Below are 17,714 nucleotides of genomic sequence, written 5' to 3' on the forward strand. Positions count from 1 at the left end.
GGTCAGCGTGAGGTGGAGCATATATCCCAGGTCACGCCTAGAGTATACTGTGGTGTGGTCAGCGTGAGGTGGAGCATATATCCCAGCTCTCGCCTAGAGTATACTGTGGTGTGGTCAGCGTGAGGTGGAGCATATAGCCCAGCTCTCGCGTAGAGTATACTGTGGTGTGGTCAGCGTGAGATGGAGCATATATCCCAGGTCACGCCTAGAGTATACTGTGGTGCGGTCAGCGTGAGGTGGAGCATATATCCCAGCTCTCGCCTAGAGTATACTGTGGTGCAGTCAGCGTGAGGTGGAGCATATAGCCCAGCTCTCGCCTAGAGTATACTGTGGTGCAGTCAGCGTGAGGTGGAGCATATAGCCCAGCTCACGCCTAGAGATGGATCCTGCCTCTGCTTATTGTGGGTTGTGAATGACCCTTCTTATCTCCTCCAGAAACACTGTGTAGTCCAGGTGCACACACTGGTGGGAGTATGGGAACAGTACGAGGGGTGAGTGAGTCACAGATGGAGATCGTGCTGCTGGCTGGTTCTGCTACTTACACGTATAAGCCATGATGAAATGATTTTACCATCCAAATGAAAGGTAAATGATGAACAGGTTTTATTTCTCTTCTTGTTCACAAAATATGGAAATGCTTCTAAATAAGGAAATGTTGGCGGTTTATGAAGCTAATGAGTAAGTGAATGGTATGGTGGACACACGAGAGACGTCACCATTCATGACTGATGGCGTCCGCAGCTGTCACCCGCTGGTCCTGCTCCACCTCCATCAGACGTGTTACCAGGTCTTTGGCTGCGGTGGAGAATAAAGCGTTAGTTTTGTCCGCTCAGGGCGCAGACTTATCATGGCCCATTGCACAGTTACACTGAGAGCACATATACCCTCCTTACGGGTTCTGCAAAAAGGCAGCTACACTTACCCGCAGGAGAAATGTCATCCCAGTACGGTGAATCAAACTCATAGTCCCCATGTAGGATCTTTCTGAACAGATTCTTGTCATGACTTTCATAGTCTTCCTCCTCCATCTCGTCATAGAATGGGGGGTTACCAGAGAGACTGTAGCAGAGGGAAGGCGGGGGGTTACCAGGGAGACTATGGCTGAGGGAAGGCGGGGGGTTACCAGAGAGACTGTACCAGAGGGAAGGCAGGGGGTTACCGGAGAGACTGTACCAGAGGGAAGGCGGGGAGTTACCAGAGAGACTGTACCAGAGGGAAGGCGGGGGGTTACCAGAGAGACTGTAGCAGAGGGAAGGCAGGAGGTTACCAGAGAGACTGTACCAGAGGGAAGGCAGGGGGTTACCAGAGAGACTGTACCAGAGGGAAGGCAGGGGGTTACCGGAGAGACTGTACCAGAGGGAAGGCGGGGAGTTACCAGAGAGACTGTACCAGAGGGAAGGCGGGGGGTTACCAGAGAGACTGTAGCAGAGGGAAGGCAGGGGGTTACCAGAGAGACTGTACCAGAGGGAAGGCGGGGGGTTACCAGAGAGACTGTACCAGAGGGAAGGCGGGGAGTTACCAGAGAGACTGTACCAGAGGGAAGGCGGGGAGTTACCAGAGAGACTGTACCAGAGGGAAGGCGGGGGGTTACCAGAGAGACTGTACCAGAGGGAAGGCGGGGGGTTACCAGAGAGACTGTACCAGAGGGAAGGAGGGAGGTTACCAGAGAGACTATGGCTGAGGGAAGGCAGGAGGTTACCAGAGAGACTGCACCAGAGGGAAGGTGGGGGTTTCCAGAGGGACTGTAGCAGAGGGAAGGCGGGGGGTTACCAGAGAGACTATGGCTGAGGGAAGGCAAGGGGTTACCAGAGAGACTGTACCAGAGGGAAGGCGGGGGGGTTACCAGAGAGACTGTAGCAGAGGGAAGGCGGGGGGGGGGGGGTGTTTACCAGGGAGACTGTAGCAGAGGGAAAGCAGGGGGTTACCAGATAGGAGAGAGACTGTAGCAGAAGTAAGGGGGGGGGGGGGTTACCAGAGAGACTGTAGCAGAGGGAAGGCGGGGGTTTACCAGAGAGACTGTAGCAGAGGGAAGGCTGGAGGATACCAGAGAGACTGTAGCAGAGGGAAGGCGGGGGGTTACCAGAGAGACTGTAGCAGAGGGAAAGCTGGAGGTTACCAGAGAGACTGTGGCAAAGGGAAGGCGGGGGTTTACCAGAGAGACAGTAGCAGAGGGAAGGCGGGGGTTTACCAGAGAGACTATAGCAAGGGAAGGCGGGTGGCTTACCAGAGAGACTGTAGCAAGGGAAGGCGAGGGGTTACCAGAGAGACTGTGGCAGAGGAAAGGCGGGGGTTTACTAGAGAGACTGTAGCAAGGGAAGGCAGAGGGTTACCAGAGAGACTGTAGCAAGGGAAGGTGGGGGGGGGGGGGGGTTCCAAGGGAGACTGTAGCAAGGGAAGGCGGGGGTTTACTAGAGAGACTGCAGCAGAGGAAAGGCGGGGGTTTACTAGAGAGACTGTAGCAAGGGAAGGCGGGGGGTTACCAGAGAGACTGTAGCAAGGGAAGGCGCGGGGTTACCAGAGAGACTGCAGCAGAGGAAAGGCGGGGGTTTACTAGAGAGACTGTAGCAAGGGAAGGCGGGGGGTTACCAGAGAGACTGTAGCAAGGGAAGGCAGGGGGTTATCAGAGAGACTGTAGCAAGGGAAGGCGGGGGGGGGGGGGGTAACCAGAGAGACTGTAGCAAGGGAAGGCGGGGGCCCAAGGGAGACTGTAGCAAGGGAAGGTGGGGGGTTACCAGAGAGACTGTAGCAAGGGAAGGTGGGGGTTTACCAGAGAGACTGTAGCAAGGGAAGGCGGCGGGATGGGGGGGTTACCAGAGAGACTGTAGCAAGGGCAGGCGGGGGTTTACCAGAGAGACTGTAGCAGAGTGAAGGCGGGGGTTTACCAGAGAGACTGTAGCAAGGGAAGGCGGGGGGTTACCAGAGAGACTGCAGCAGAGTGAAGGTGGGAGGTTACCAGAGACACTGGAGCAGAGGGAAGGCAGGGGGTTACCAGGGAGACTGTAGCAGAGGGAAGGTGGGAGGTTACCAGAGAGACTGTAGAAGAGGAAAGGTGGGGGGTTACCAGAGAGACTGTAGCAGAGGGAAGGCGGGAGGTTACCAGAGAGACTAGCAGAGGGAATGTGGGAGGTTACCAGAGAGACTGTAGCAGAGAAAAGGTGGGAGGTTACCAGAGAGACTGTAGCAGAGGGAAGGCATGGGGTTACCAGAGAGACTGTAGCAGAAGAAAGGCGGGGGGTTATCAGAGAGGCTGTAGTAGAGGGAAGGCGTGGGTTTACTAGAGAGACTGTAGCAGAAGAAAGGCGGGGGGTTATCAGAGAGGCTGTAGCAGAGGGAAGGCGTGGGTTTTCTAGAGAGACTGTAGCAGAGGGAAGGCGGGGGGTTACCAGAGAGACTATACCAGAGGGAAGGTGGGGGTTTACTAGAGAGACTGTAGCAAGGGAAGGCAAGGGATTGCCAGAAAGACTGTAGCAGAGGCAAGGCGGGGGGTTACCAGAGAGACTGTAGCAGAGGAAAGGCGGGGGGTTACCAGAGAGACTGTAGCAAGGGAAGGCGGGGGGTTACCAGAGAGACTAGCAGGGGAAAGGCGTGGGGTTACCAGAGAGACTGGAGCAGAGGGAAGGCGGGGGGTTACCAGAGAGGCTGTAGCAGAAGGAAGGCAGGGGTTTACTAGAGAGACTAGCAAGGGAAGGCGGGGTATTACCAGAGAGACTGTAGCAGAGCGAAGATGGGGGAATGGGGGGGTTTACCAGAGAGACTGTAGCAGAGGAAAGGCGGGGGGTTACCAGAGAGACTGTAGCAAGGGAAGGCGGGGGATTACCAGAGAGACTGTATCAGAGGGAAGGCGAGGGTTTACTAAAGAGACTGTAGCAAGGGAAGGCGTGGGGGATAGCAGAGGGAAGGCGGGGGTTTACCAGAGAGATTGTAGCAGAGGAAAGGCAGAGGGTTACCAGAGAGACTGTAGCAGAGGGAAGGTGGGAGGTTACCAGAGAGACTGTAGCAGAGGGAAGGTGGGGGGTTACCAGAGAGACTGTAGCGGAGGGTTGCCAGAGAGACTGTAGCAGAGGGAAGGCGGGGGGGTTACCAGAGAGACTGTAGCAGAGCGAAGGCGGGAGGTTACCAGAGAGACTGGAGCAAAGGGAAGGCAGGGGGTTGCCAGAGAGACTGTAGCAGAGGAAAGGTGGAAGGTTACCAGAGAGACTGGAGCAGAGAAAAGGTGGGAGGTTACCAGAGAGACTGGAGCAGAGGAAAGGTGGAAGGTTACCAGAGAGACTGGAGCAGAGAAAAGGTGGGAGGTTACCAGAGAGACTGTAGCAGAGAAAAGGTGGGAGGTTACCAGAGAGACTGTAGCAGAGAAAAGGTGGGAGGTTACCAGAGAGACTGTAGCAGAGGGAAGGCATGGGGTTACCAAAGAGACTGTAGCAGAGGGAAGGCGGGGGGTTACCAGAGAGACTGTAGCAGAGGGAAGGCGGGAGGTTACCAGAGAGACTAGCAGAGGCAAGGCGAGGGGTTGCAAGAGAGACTGTAGCAGAGGAAAGGTGGGAGATTACCAGAGAGACTGGAGCAGAGGGAAGGCGTGGGGTTACCAGAGAGACTGGAGCAGAGGGAAGGCAGAGGGTTATCAGAGTGGCTGTAGCAGAGGGAAGGCGTGGGGTTACCAGAGAGACTGGAGCAGAGGGAAGGCGGGGGTTACCAGAGAGACTGTAGCAGAGGGAAGGCAGGGGTTATCAGAGAGACTGTAGCAGAGAAAAGGTGGGAGGTTACCAGAGACACTGTAGCAGACGGAAGGAGTGGGGTCACCAGAGAGACTGTAGCAGAGGAAAGGCGGGGGGTTACCAGAGAGACTGTAGCAGCGGGAGGTTACCCGAGAGACTGTAGTAGAGGGAAGGTTAACAGAGAGACTCTGGCAGAGGGAATGGGGGGGGGGGGCGGGGGGAGTTACCACAGAGGCTGTAGCAGAGGAGGAGTTAACAGAGACTGGCAGAGGGAAGGCGGGGGGTTACCATAGAGACTGTAGCAAAGGGAAGGTTACCAGAGAGACTGTGGCAGAGGGGAGGGGGGGGTGGGGGTGGAGTTATTACAGAGGCTGTAGCAGAGGGAAGGAGGGGGAGTTACCAGAGAGACTCTGGCAGAGGGGAGGGGGTGGAGTTACCGCAGGGGCTGTAGCAGAGGGAAGGAGGGGGAGTTACCACAGAGACTCTGGCAGCGGGAAGGCGGGGGGTTACTGTAGAGACTGTAGCAGAGGGAAGGTTACCAGTGAGACTCTGGCAGAGGGAAGGGGGGGTTACCACAGAGGCTGTAGCAGAGGAAAGGCGGGGGTTTACCAGAGAGACTGTAGCAGAGGGAAGGTGGGAGGTTACCAGAGAGACTGTAGCAGAGGGAAGGTTACCAGAGAGACTCTGGCAGAGGGAATGGAGGGGGGGGGGGAGTTACCACAGAGGCTGTAGCAGAGGGTAGGAGGTTGAGTTACCAGAGAGACTCTGGCAGAGGAAAAGGGGAGGGTTACCACAGAGGCTGTAGCAGAGGGAAGGGGGGGGGGGGGGGGGGGGGTAACAAAACAGACTGTAGCAAAGGGATTGTTTACTCTCATATTAACACCACTGTTTCCTGTCACTATTACGCACCCACTCCTTACACACTCAGTACTACACACCTACTGCACTCAGTACTATACACACCCGCTACACTCAGTACTACACAACCGCTACACTCAGTACTACACACCCGCTACACTCAGCACTACACACCCGCTACACTCAGCACTACACACCCGCTACACTCAGTACTACACACCCGCTACACTCAGTACTACACACCCACTGCACTCAGTACTATACACACCCGCTACACTCAGTACTGCACACCCGCTGCACTCAGTACTGCACACCCGCTGCACTCAGTACTGCACACCCGCTGCACTCAGTACTGCACACCCGCTGCACTCAGTACTGCACACCCGCTACACTCAGTACTGCACACCCGCTACACTCAGTACTACACACCCGCTGCACTCAGTACTGCACACCCGCTGCACTCAGTACTACACACCCGCTGCACTCAGTACTACACACCCGCTACATTCAGTACTGCACACCCGCTGCACTCAGTACTGCACACCCGCTGCACTCAGTACTGCACACCCGCTACACGCAGTACTGCACACCCGCTACACTCAGTACTGCGCACCCGCTGCACTCAGTACTGCGCACCCGCTGCACTCAGTACTGTGCACCCGCTGCACTCAGTACTGCGCACCCGCTACACTCAGTACTGCGCACCCCCTGCACTCAGTACTGCACACCCGCTACACTCAGTACTACACACCCACTACACTCAGTACTGCACACCCACTACACTCAGTACTGCACACCCACTACACTCAGTACTGCACACCCACTACACTCAGTATTACACACCCACTGCACTCAGTACTATACACACCCGCTACACTCAGTACTACACAACCGCTACTCAGTACTACACACCCGCTACACTCAGCATTACACACCCGCTACACTCAGTACTACACACCCACTGCACTCAGTACTATACACACCCGCTGCACTCAGTACTGCACACCCGCTGCACTCAGTACTGCACACCCGCTGCACTCAGTACTGCACACCCGCTGCACTCAGTACTGCGCACCCGCTGCACTCAGTACTGCACACCCGCTACACTCAGTACTACACACCCGCTGCACTCAGTACTACACACCCGCTGCACTCAGTACTGCACACCCGCTGCACTCAGTACTACACACCCGCTGCACTCAGTACTACACACCCGCTATGTCACGCACCTCGGGCAGCGGCGACCGCGCTTGTCCCTGCGGGTGGCCTGGTCTGCCCGGCACCTCTCTTCTCCTGGCGGTCTTCGGCGGCGGGTCGGCGCGTCCCTCCGGCGGCTTCCCGGAAGCAAGGACGCCGCCATCATGAGCGAGGGCAAGGAGGCGGAGCAGGTCTGACGTCACCTGCCTGCTCCGCCAATCAGGCTAGGGCGGGGGATTTAAAACCAGACACCAGGCAGAGATCCGGTGCCTGAGTATCTTCGTTTCTCCTGCGGAAGCTGTGATTCCAGAGCTCCCTCGTCCCTGTGATCTCCTGTTCCTCCAAGCATCCTGTGCCTCCAAGCATCCTGTACCTCCAAGTACCTCTGTGCCTCCAAGTACCTCCGTGCCTCCAAGCATCCCGTGCCTCCAAGCACCCCGTGCCTCCAAGTACCTCCGTGCCTCCAAGCACCCCGTGCCTCCAAGCACCCCGTGCCTCCAATTACCTCCGTGCCTCCAAGCACCCCGTGCCTCCAAGTACCTCCGTACCTCCAAGCACCTCGTGCCTCCAAACACCTTGGTGCCTCCAAACACCTCTGTGCCTCCAAGCACCTCTGTGCCTCCAATTACCTCGTGCCTCCAAGCACCTCCCTGCCTCCAAGCACCTCCCTGCCTCCAAGCACCTCGTGCCTCCAAGCACCTCCGTGCCTCTAAGCACCTCCGTGCCTCCAAACACCTCGTGCCTCCAAACACCTCGTGCCTCCAAACACCTCCGTGCCTCCAAGCACCTCCGTGCCTCCAATTACCTCGTGCCTCCAAGCACCTCCCTGCCTCCAAGCACCTCCCTGCCTCCAAGCACCTCGTGCCTCCAAGCACCTCGTGCCTCCAAGCACCTCCGTGCCTATAAGCACCTCCGTGCCTCCAAACACCTCGTGCCTCCAAACACCTCCGTGCCTCCAAACACCTCCGTGCCTCCAAACACCTCCGTGCCTCCAAGCACCTCCGTGCCTCCAATTACCTCGTGCCTCCAAGCACCCTCGTGCCTCCCAGCACTCCCTGTACTCCCAGCACCTCAGTGCCTCCAACACCACAGTGTCTCCAACACCACAGTGCCTTCAATATCTCAGTACCTCAGCCTTCAGTATTTCTACAAGTCTTGTCTTTCAGGAGACCTTCAAGAATTCCTCTGTGCTTCCTGCTTGCCGTCTTAATCCTGCATGAGGAAGACCTACATCCGGCCATCTCTACTGCGACCCAGTAGCGGTTCCCCTTCCCGGTCATCGGAAGAAGCCCCGAGTCCACAACACTCCCAAACCAGGTCAGTGACAGTATACTCAGGCCCCATGGACCCGGGGAATCGGAACACGGACTCAAGTGCCATCCAGAACCTGGCTTCTCGAGTACAAAGTCAGGAAGCGGCACAAGGCCAGGTGATGCAGTACCTCCAGCAGTTGTCCGGGCGTCTGGATCAGATTCAGGCGTCTCTAGCCTCAGTAATTCCGGCACCTGTTCCAGTAGTCGCACCAGTTGCCGTTGCCAGCAATGTTCAACCATCGGCCGGTATCACTCCACGCCTTCAGCTGCCTACTCCGTCCCGCTATAATGGGAATCCTAAAAATTGTCGTGGTTTCTTGAACCAATGCGAGGTACATTTCGAGCTACTTGCACACAACTTTCCTACAGACCGGTCCAAGGTAGCATATATTATTTCTCTGTTGGAAGGTTCTGCTTTGGATTGGGTGTCTCCATTATGGGAACGATCTGATCCCATGGTTTCCAACTATACCAACTTCATCTCGTCCTTTCGAAGGATTTTCGACGAACCCGGCAGAATGACCACTGCTTCTTCCGACTTGCTCCGTGTTCGACAGGGCGCCCGTTCCGTGGGTCAGTACGTGGTTCATTTCCAGACCATTGCTTCCGAACTACGCTGGAATAATGACGCTCTGAGAGCTGCCTTCTGGAACGGTCTTTCCGACCGGCTGAAAGATGAGCTGGTTACCAGAGATCTGCCGGATCCATTAGAAGATCTGATTTCTCTTTGCGTCAAGGTGGATCTTCGGATGCAGGAGCGTGGAAGAGAACGTAGCCGTCCGGATCGTTCCAGGTTCCGGAATCCTACTCCTAGACCGGTGGCCTCACCTAGCTCAGATGAGCCCATGCAAATTAACCGATCCCGACTGTCTCCGGAAGAACGACAGCGTCGTCGTGAGGGTAAACTCTGCCTTTACTGTGGAGCCGCGGATCATTTTCTTAAATCTTGTAAATCTCGTCCGGGAAACGGGCAGGCCTAGCTTGTTCCGGAGGAGTCAAGCTGGGGGTTACGACAAAAGCTTCTCCAACTTCGGACTGTTTGCTTCCAGTAACTCTAGTCTCCGATTTAGTCTCCAAGTCTTGTGAAGCCCTATTGGATTCCGGAGCTGCAGGGAACTTCATTTCTTCCTTCTGTGCCCAAAGCTTGGGTTTAAAGTTACGGCCTATCGAGCGGCCAATTTCACTGATGGCTATCAACGGGACTAGAATTTCCAAAGGTCTTATAATGTGGCGCACGGGGCCAGTTAAGCTGCAGGTCGGGGCTCTACATCAGGAAGATTTGGAACTCTTGGTAATCCCAGAAATGCCCCATGATCTGGTTCTTGGAATGCCTTGGCTAAAAAGTCATAATCCCCACATCGACTGGAAGTCGTCACAAATTCTGTCCTGGAGTTCCTTTTGTCACACTAATTGTCTTACTCCTGTTTGTCCGCTCCGTGTCACCTCCAAAACGGATGAAGAGCACATTCCGGAGGCATATCAAGGGTACAAGGACGTATTTTCGGAACAAGCTGCTGACCTGTTACCACCTCACAGGCCTTGGGACTGCCCTATTGACCTTGTCCCAGGGAAGACGCCACCCCGTGGTCGCACATATCCTCTGTCTCTTCCCGAGACTCAAGCCATGTCGGAGTATATTAAGTCCAATATGCTCAAGGGATTTATTCGCCCCTCTTCCTCCCCTGCTGGTGCGGGCTTCTTTTTCGTGAAGAAAAAGGACGGGGGGTTGAGACCATGCATCGACTACCGCGGCTTAAACGACATTACTATTAAGAATAAATACCCCTTGCCACTAATCACAGAATTATTTGATAGGGTTCGTGGTGCCCGCATTTTTTCCAAACTCGACTTGAGGGGAGCTTATAATCTTATACGCATCCGAGAGGGGGATGAATGGAAGACTGCCTTTAATACCCGAGATGGGCATTACGAATACTTGGTGATGCCGTTTGGTCTTAGTAATGCTCCCGCGGTTTTCCAGGGATTCGTCAATGAAATCTTTCGTGACATGCTGTATCAGAGTGTTGTAGTATATTTGGACGATATACTGATCTTTTCCAAGAATCTTGTCGAACACAGGACTCAAGTCAAAGAGGTGCTCCACCGTTTACGAGAGAATCATCTCTATGCCAAACTTTCCAAATGTACCTTTGAAGTAACATCTATTCCGTTCCTCGGTTATATCATCTCGGGGACGGAGCTTCGCATGGATCCGGAAAAGCTGTCTGCCATTCGTGACTGGACTCAGCCTCTTTCTTTGAAAGCAATACAAAGGTTCCTGGGCTTTGCGAACTACTACAGGAAATTCATTAAGGGTTTCTCCACCATTGTTGCGCCCATTACCGCCCTGACGAGGAAGGGTTCTAATCCAAGTTTGTGGCCTCCGGAAGCCATTGTAGCTTTTTCTCACTTAAAGTTAGCTTTCATGACGGCTCCAGTTCTCCAACAACCAAATTTCGATGAACCCTTCTTCTTAGAAGTTGATGCATCTTCAGTCGGGGTTGGGGCTGTTCTCTCCCAGTACTCCTCTGATAAGAAATTACATCCGTGTGGCTTCCATTCTCGTAAATTCTCTCCGGCCGAACGAAATTACACTATTGGAGACCAGGAACTCTTGGCTATCAAATCTGCCTTGGAAGAATGGAGATATCTTCTGGAAGGGGCTAAACATGTGTTTACCATCTACACGGATCACAAGAATTTGCTGTACATCAAATCCGCACAATGCTTGAATCCTCGCCAGGCGAGATGGGCACTTTTCTTTTCCCGATTCTCGTTCATTATCAAGTACCGGGCCGGGACTCTCAATATTAAAGCAGATGCGCTTTCCCGTTCACAAGTTTCCACAGACGAGGATGAACCTCCTGAGCGGGGTTTAATTCTGAATCCAGTTTCTGTCTCTGCTGCTTTAACTACTCCAGCTCCTCCTCCTGGAAGAATGTCCGTACCAGCTAGATTCCGGCCAGGAATACTACTGTGGGTTCATAACTCCAAGTTTTCCGGTCATCCCGGTGCCCAGAAGATGTACAAGTTTCTGCAAAGGTCTTACTGGTGGAACACCATGAGGAAGGATGTACAAGATTGCGTTAATTCTTGTCCCCAATGTACACAACATAAATCTCCTCGTCTGCCTCCTGCAGGGTTACTTCGTCCTCTGCCTATCCCTGTGAGACCCTGGACTCACATTTCCATGGACTTCATCACTGACTTGCCCTGTTCCAAGGGTTGCAACACCGTTTGGGTTATCATTGACCGTTTTTCGAAGATGGCACACTTTGTGCCTTTGACTGGTCTCCCGACAGCTCCGAAACTGGCTCTACTGTTTATCCGAGAACATTTTCGTTTGCATGGGTTGCCACAAGAGATTGTTTCTGACCGTGGAGTACAGTTCACCGCCAGGTTTTGGAAAGCCCTCTGTTCAACCCTACAAATTAAACTTAAGTTTTCGTCCGCTTCTCATCCCCAAACAAATGGTCAAACGGAACGAGTCAATCAAGATCTAGAGACTTTTCTTCGTTTGTATCTCTCTCCTTCACAGGACAACTGGGTGGAGTTGTTGCCTTGGGCGGAGTTTGCCCATAACCATTTGTTTCATTCTTCCACTGGGGAATCACCATTCTTCGTCAACTACGGGTTCCATCCCCGTGTTCCAGAATTTCCAAGCCTTCCGATAGTAGAGGTTCCTGCTGTAGCGTCCACTCTACAACACTTTGGACAAATTTGGAGAAAGGTTCATGCTAATCTTAAGAAGGTTTCTGTCCGGTACAAGTTCTTCGCAGATAAGAAACGGCGAGCCGCACCTCAATATAAAGTTGGGGACAGGGTATGGCTGTCCACACGTAATCTCCGGTTGAAGGTGCCCACCATGAAATTCGCTCCAAGGTTCATCGGTCCTTATCCGGTGCTACAAGTCTTAAATCCTGTGGTCTGTAAACTGGGTTTGCCTGCCCATCTTCGAATACCTAACGCCTTTCATGTTTCTCTACTCCGTCCCCTCATTCTGAATCGGTTCCACTCAGCATTCCCTAGGCCAACGTCTGTAGTGGCAGAAGCTGGAGCGGAGTTTGAAATCAAAGCTATTCTTGACTCTCGTTATCTTCATAAAAAATTACAGTACTTGGTGGACTGGAAGGGTTATGGTCCTGAGGAGAGAAGTTGGATTAAGGCTACTGAAGTAACGGCTCCTCGTCTGGTTCGGATCTTCCACTCCAGACATCCGACTAAGCCCGGGAAGTGTCCAGGGGCCACTCCTGGAGGAGGGGGTACTGTCACGCACCTCGGGCAGCGGCGACCGCGCTTGTCCCTGCGGGTGGCCTGGTCTGCCCGGCACCTCTCTTCTCCTGGCGGTCTTCGGTGGCGGGTCGGCGCGTCCCTCCGGCGGCTTCCCGGAAGCAAGGACGCCGCCATCATGAGCGAGGGCAAGGAGGCGGAGCAGGTCTGACGTCACCTGCCTGCTCCGCCAATCAGGCTAGGGCGGGGGATTTAAAACCAGACACCAGGCAGAGATCCGGTGCCTGAGTATCTTCGTTTCTCCTGCGGAAGCTGTGATTCCAGAGCTCCCTCGTCCCTGTGATCTCCTGTTCCTCCAAGCATACTGTGCCTCCAAGCATCCTGTACCTCCAAGTACCTCTGTGCCTCCAAGTACCTCCGTGCCTCCAAGCATCCCGTGCCTCCAAGCACCCCGTGACTCCAAGTACCTCCGTGCCTCCAAGCACCCCGTGCCTCCAAGTACCTCCGTGCCTCCAAGCACCCCGTGCCTCCAAGCACCCCGTGCCTCCAAGCACCCCGTGCCTCCAAGTACCTCCGTGCCTCCAAGCACCCCGTGCCTCCAAGTACCTCCGTACCTCCAAGCACCTCGTGCCTCCAAACACCTTGGTGCCTCCAAACACCTCTGTGCCTCCAAGCACCTCTGTGCCTCCAATTACCTCGTGCCTCCAAGCACCTCCCTGCCTCCAAGCACCTCCCTGCCTCCAAGCACCTCGTGCCTCCAAGCACCTCCGTGCCTCTAAGCACCTCCGTGCCTCCAAACACCTCGTGCCTCCAAACACCTCCGTGCCTCCAAGCACCTCCGTGCCTCCAATTACCTCGTGCCTCCAAGCACCTCCCTGCCTCCAAGCACCTCCCTGCCTCCAAGCACCTCCCTGCCTCCAAGCACCTCGTGCCTCCAAGCACCTCGTGCCTCCAAGCACCTCCGTGCCTCCAAACACCTCGTGCCTCCAAACACCTCCGTGCCTCCAAGCACCTCCGTGCCTCCAATTACCTCGTGCCTCCAAGCACCTCGTGCCTCCAAGCACCCTCGTGCCTCCGAGTGCCTCCCAGCACTCCCTGTACTCCCAGCACCTCAGTGCCTCCAACACCACAGTGTCTCCAACACCACAGTGCCTTCAATATCTCAGTACCTCAGCCTTCAGTATTTCTACAAGTCTTGTCTTTCAGGAGACCTTCAAGAATTCCTCTGTGCTTCCTGCTTGCCGTCTTAATCCTGCATGAGGAAGACCTACATCTGGCCATCTCTACTGCGACCCAGTAGCGGTTCCCCTTCCCGGTCATCGGAAGAAGCCCCGAGTCCACAACACTCCCAAACCAGGTCAGTGACACGCTACATTCAGTACTACACACCCGCTGCACTCAGTACTGCACACCCGCTGCACTCAGTACTGCACACCCGCTACACGCAGTACTGCACACCCGCTACACTCAGTACTGCACACCCGCTGCACTCAGTACTGCGCACCCGCTGCACTCAGTACTGCGCACCCGCTGCACTCAGTACTGCGCACCCGCTACACTCAGTACTGCGCACCCCCTGCACTCAGTACTGCACACCCGCTATACTCAGTACTGCACACCCGCTACACTCAGTACTACACACCCACTACACTCAGTACTGCACACCCACTACACTCAGTACTGCACACCCACTACACTCAGTATTACACACCTGCTACACTCAGTATTACACACCTGCTACACTCAGTATTACACACCTGCTACACTCAGTACTACACAACCACTACAATCAGTACTACACACCCGCTACACTAAGTACTACACAGCTGCTGCACTCAGTACTACACAACCGCTACAATCAGTACTACACACCCGCTACACTAAGTACTACACAGCTGCTGCACTCAGTACTACACACCTGCTACACTCAGTACTACACACCCGTTACACTCAGTACTGCACACCCGCGACACTCAGTACTACACACCCGTTACACTCAGTACTGCACACCCGCGACACTCAGTACTACACACCCGCTACACTCAGTACTATACACACCCGCTACACTCAGTACTACACACCCGCTACACTCAGTATTGCACCTGCTATACTCAGTACTGCAGACCCACTACACTCAGTACTACACACCCGCTATACTCAGTACTACAACCCGCTACTCTCACTACTGCACACCCGCTACACTCAGTACTGCACACCCGCTACACTCAGTACTGCACACCCGCTACACTCAGTACTACAACCCGCTACACTCATTACTGCACACCCGCTACACTCAGTACTACACACCTGTTACACTCAGTACTGCACACCTGCTACACTCAGTGTTGCACCTGCTATACTCAGTACTGCAGACCCGCTGCGCTCAGTACTACACACCCGCTATACTCAGTACTACAACCCGCTACACTCATTACTGCACACCCGCTACACTCAGTACTGCACACCTGCTATGCTCAGTACTGCACACCCGCTACACTCAGTACTGCACACCCGCTATACTCAGTACTATACACACCCGCTGCACTCAGTACTACACACCTGCTATACTCAGTACTATACACACCCGCTACACTCAGTACTACACACCCACTACACTCAGTACTACACACCCGCTATACTCAGTACTACAACCCGCTGCACTCACTACTGCACACCCGCTACACTCAGTACTGCACACCCGCTATACTCAGTACTACAACCCGCTACACTCATTACTGCACACCCGCTACACTCAGTACAACACACCTGTTACACTCAGTACTGCACACCTGCTACACTCAGTGTTGCACCTGCTATACTCAGTACTGCAGACCCGCTACACCCAGTACTACACACCCGCTATACTCAGTACTACAACCCGCTACACTCATTACTGCACACCCGCTACACTCAGTACTGCACACCCGCTACACTCAGTACTGCACACCCGCTATACTCAGTACAATACACACCCGCTGCACTCAGTACTACACACCTGCTATACTCAGTACTACACACCCGCTACACTCAGTACTACACACCCGCTACACTCAGTACTACACACCCACTGCACTCAGTACTACACACCTGCTTCACTCGTACTACACACCCACTGCACTCAGTACGAAACACCCGCTACACTCAGTTCTGCACATCCTGTACACTCGTACTACACACCTGCTACACTCAGTACTATACACACCCGCTGCACTCAGTACTACACACCCGCTATACTCAGTACTACACACCCGCTACACTCAGTACTATACACACCCACTACACTCAGTACTATACACCCGCTGCACTCAGTACTATACACCCGCTGCACTCAGTACTACACACCCGCTACACTCAGTACTACACAACCACTACAATCAGTACTACACACCCACGACACTCAGTTCTGCACACCCGCTACACTCAGTATTACACACCCACTGCACTCAGTACTACACACCCGCTTCACTCGTACTACACACCCACTGCACTCAGTACTAAACACCCGCTACACTCAGTTCTGCACATCCTCTACACTCGTACTACACACCTGCTACACTCAGTACTATACACACCCGCTACACTCAGTACTACACACCCGCTACACTCAGTACTACACACCCGCTACACTCAGTACTACACACCCGCTACACTCAGTACTACACACCCGCTACACTCGTACTACACACCCACTGCACTCAGTACTACACACCCGCTACACTCAGTACTGCACACCCTCTACACTCAGTACTGCACACCCGCTACACTCAGTACTGCACACCCTCTACACTCAGTACTGCACACCCACTACACTCAGTACTGCACACCCGCTACACTCAGTACTACACACCCACTACACTAAGTACTGCACACACGCTACACTCAGTACTGCACACCCGCTACACTCAGTACTACACCCCCCGCTACACTCAGTACTACACACCCGCTACACTCATTACTACACACCCGCTACAGTCCATCCTATCACACAAGGCTGTAATATATATGTCATTGATAATACGGTTTAATATCGGAAACACAGTTATCACTGTTACAGTAAAACGGAGTATCTTTTGCTGTTGCGATGTGTGCAGTGATTAGTGGTTAATACAGTGTGTATGATGGAGAAAGGGCATTAATAATGATATATCCTGCCACACTAATGCTGCTGCCATGGTAACAGTTTCCTTTACATCCCCGTCTGCCACTAGCAATAGCACACTTATCACTCACAGTATATACATGATGACTCCGATCGCCCAGCAGTCCACAGGCCGCCCGTATCTCTGTCGTGCGACCACCTCGGGGGCTACAAAAACAAAAAGACATTTCACCGATACGGTTTATAGGACCAGGATCCACCCATTTCCCCCAGCACGGCTGCAGCAGGAAAAGAGGCTGTGCTCCCCTCTCACCCAGATATTCTGGCGTGCCACACGGCTCTTTAATCAGGCTCGTCTCCACTTTGGCCAAATGAAAATCACTGATGACTATTTTTGAGTTCTTCATACGGTTAAAATACAGCAAGTTCTCCAGCTAGAGGGAAAACAGACAGAATGCGAAGGGAGTGACGGAAGAGACAGGAATAGGGGGCATTACGATCCATATGCATTTCCCCGTACCCCCTGCTCTTCCCCTGTATCTGCCTCCTATGTGTATTTAGTATACGGCTCATTACCTTCATATAGTATACGGATCATTACCTTCAGGTTCCTGTGCACAATGCAGAGTGAGTGGAGATAGGCCACTGCCTCCAGGACCTGACGGATGACGTTACTCGTATCCCGCTCTGAATAATATCCCTGGTCCAGAATCCAGTCAAAAACTTCACGGCCCGATGCCCTAAATGTGGAGCAAAAATATCTCAGATGTACATCGTGTACCAGGAACGCTAGATGTCCCCAGGGCTGGCACAGCTCTCAGAAGACAGAATGGAGCTCCTTAGAAGATTCTAATCACTGGTGGTGGGAATAACATATGGAGTCGGCAGCTCTTGTGTCAGTGTCGGCTCTTTTATAAAGAGAATACTAATACAGCATTATAAACAGTAAACACATGCATTATGCATAAATAGGTACACGGGGCACCGAGAGGGAATAACCGGAAGAACGCGAGTCCCATCGCGTACACTCAGCCTTTATAACCGGAAGAGCGCGAGTCCCGGCACGTACACTCAGCCTTTATAACCGGAAGAGCGCGAGTCCCTGCACGTACACTCAGCCTTTATAACCGGAAGAGCGCGAGTCCCGGCACGTACACTCATCCTTTATAACCGGAAGAGCGCGAGTCCCGGCACGTACACTCATCCTTTATAACTGGAAGAGCGCGAGTCCCGGCACGTACACTCAGCCTTTATAACCGGAAGAGCGCGAGTCCCGGCACGTACACTCATCCTTTATAACTGGAA

At 53.8% G+C, this 17,714-nt stretch overlaps 1 protein-coding gene and 1 long non-coding RNA gene across 4 annotated transcripts in view; one reads left to right on the forward strand and one right to left on the reverse strand.

Annotated features, from left to right (window-relative positions):
- Positions 1-17,714, forward strand: part of LOC134958670 (uncharacterized) — a 358,801-nt gene that overhangs the window by 267,383 nt on the left and 73,704 nt on the right. The gene's annotated exons all lie outside the window — the stretch shown is intronic.
- Positions 1-17,714, reverse strand: part of CAMKV (CaM kinase like vesicle associated) — a 188,152-nt gene that overhangs the window by 37,652 nt on the left and 132,786 nt on the right. For 2 of the 3 annotated variants that reach the window (XM_063941408.1, XM_063941406.1), the window contains 5 exons: positions 17,011-17,149; positions 16,723-16,843; positions 16,541-16,616; positions 923-1,059; positions 717-795 (listed from right to left, as the gene is read on the reverse strand). In XM_063941408.1, coding sequence (XP_063797478.1) covers positions 717-795; positions 923-1,059; positions 16,541-16,616; positions 16,723-16,843; positions 17,011-17,149 — 552 coding nt within the window. Of the gene's footprint in view, positions 1-716; positions 796-922; positions 1,060-1,906; positions 2,268-16,540; positions 16,617-16,722; positions 16,844-17,010; positions 17,150-17,714 lie in introns of those variants that run through there. The other variant, XM_063941407.1, reaches the window with a different exon arrangement.

The sequence above is a fragment of the Pseudophryne corroboree genome, chromosome 9 (assembly GCF_028390025.1).
Source record: "Pseudophryne corroboree isolate aPseCor3 chromosome 9, aPseCor3.hap2, whole genome shotgun sequence".
Classification (NCBI taxonomy): Eukaryota; Metazoa; Chordata; class Amphibia; order Anura; family Myobatrachidae; genus Pseudophryne; species Pseudophryne corroboree.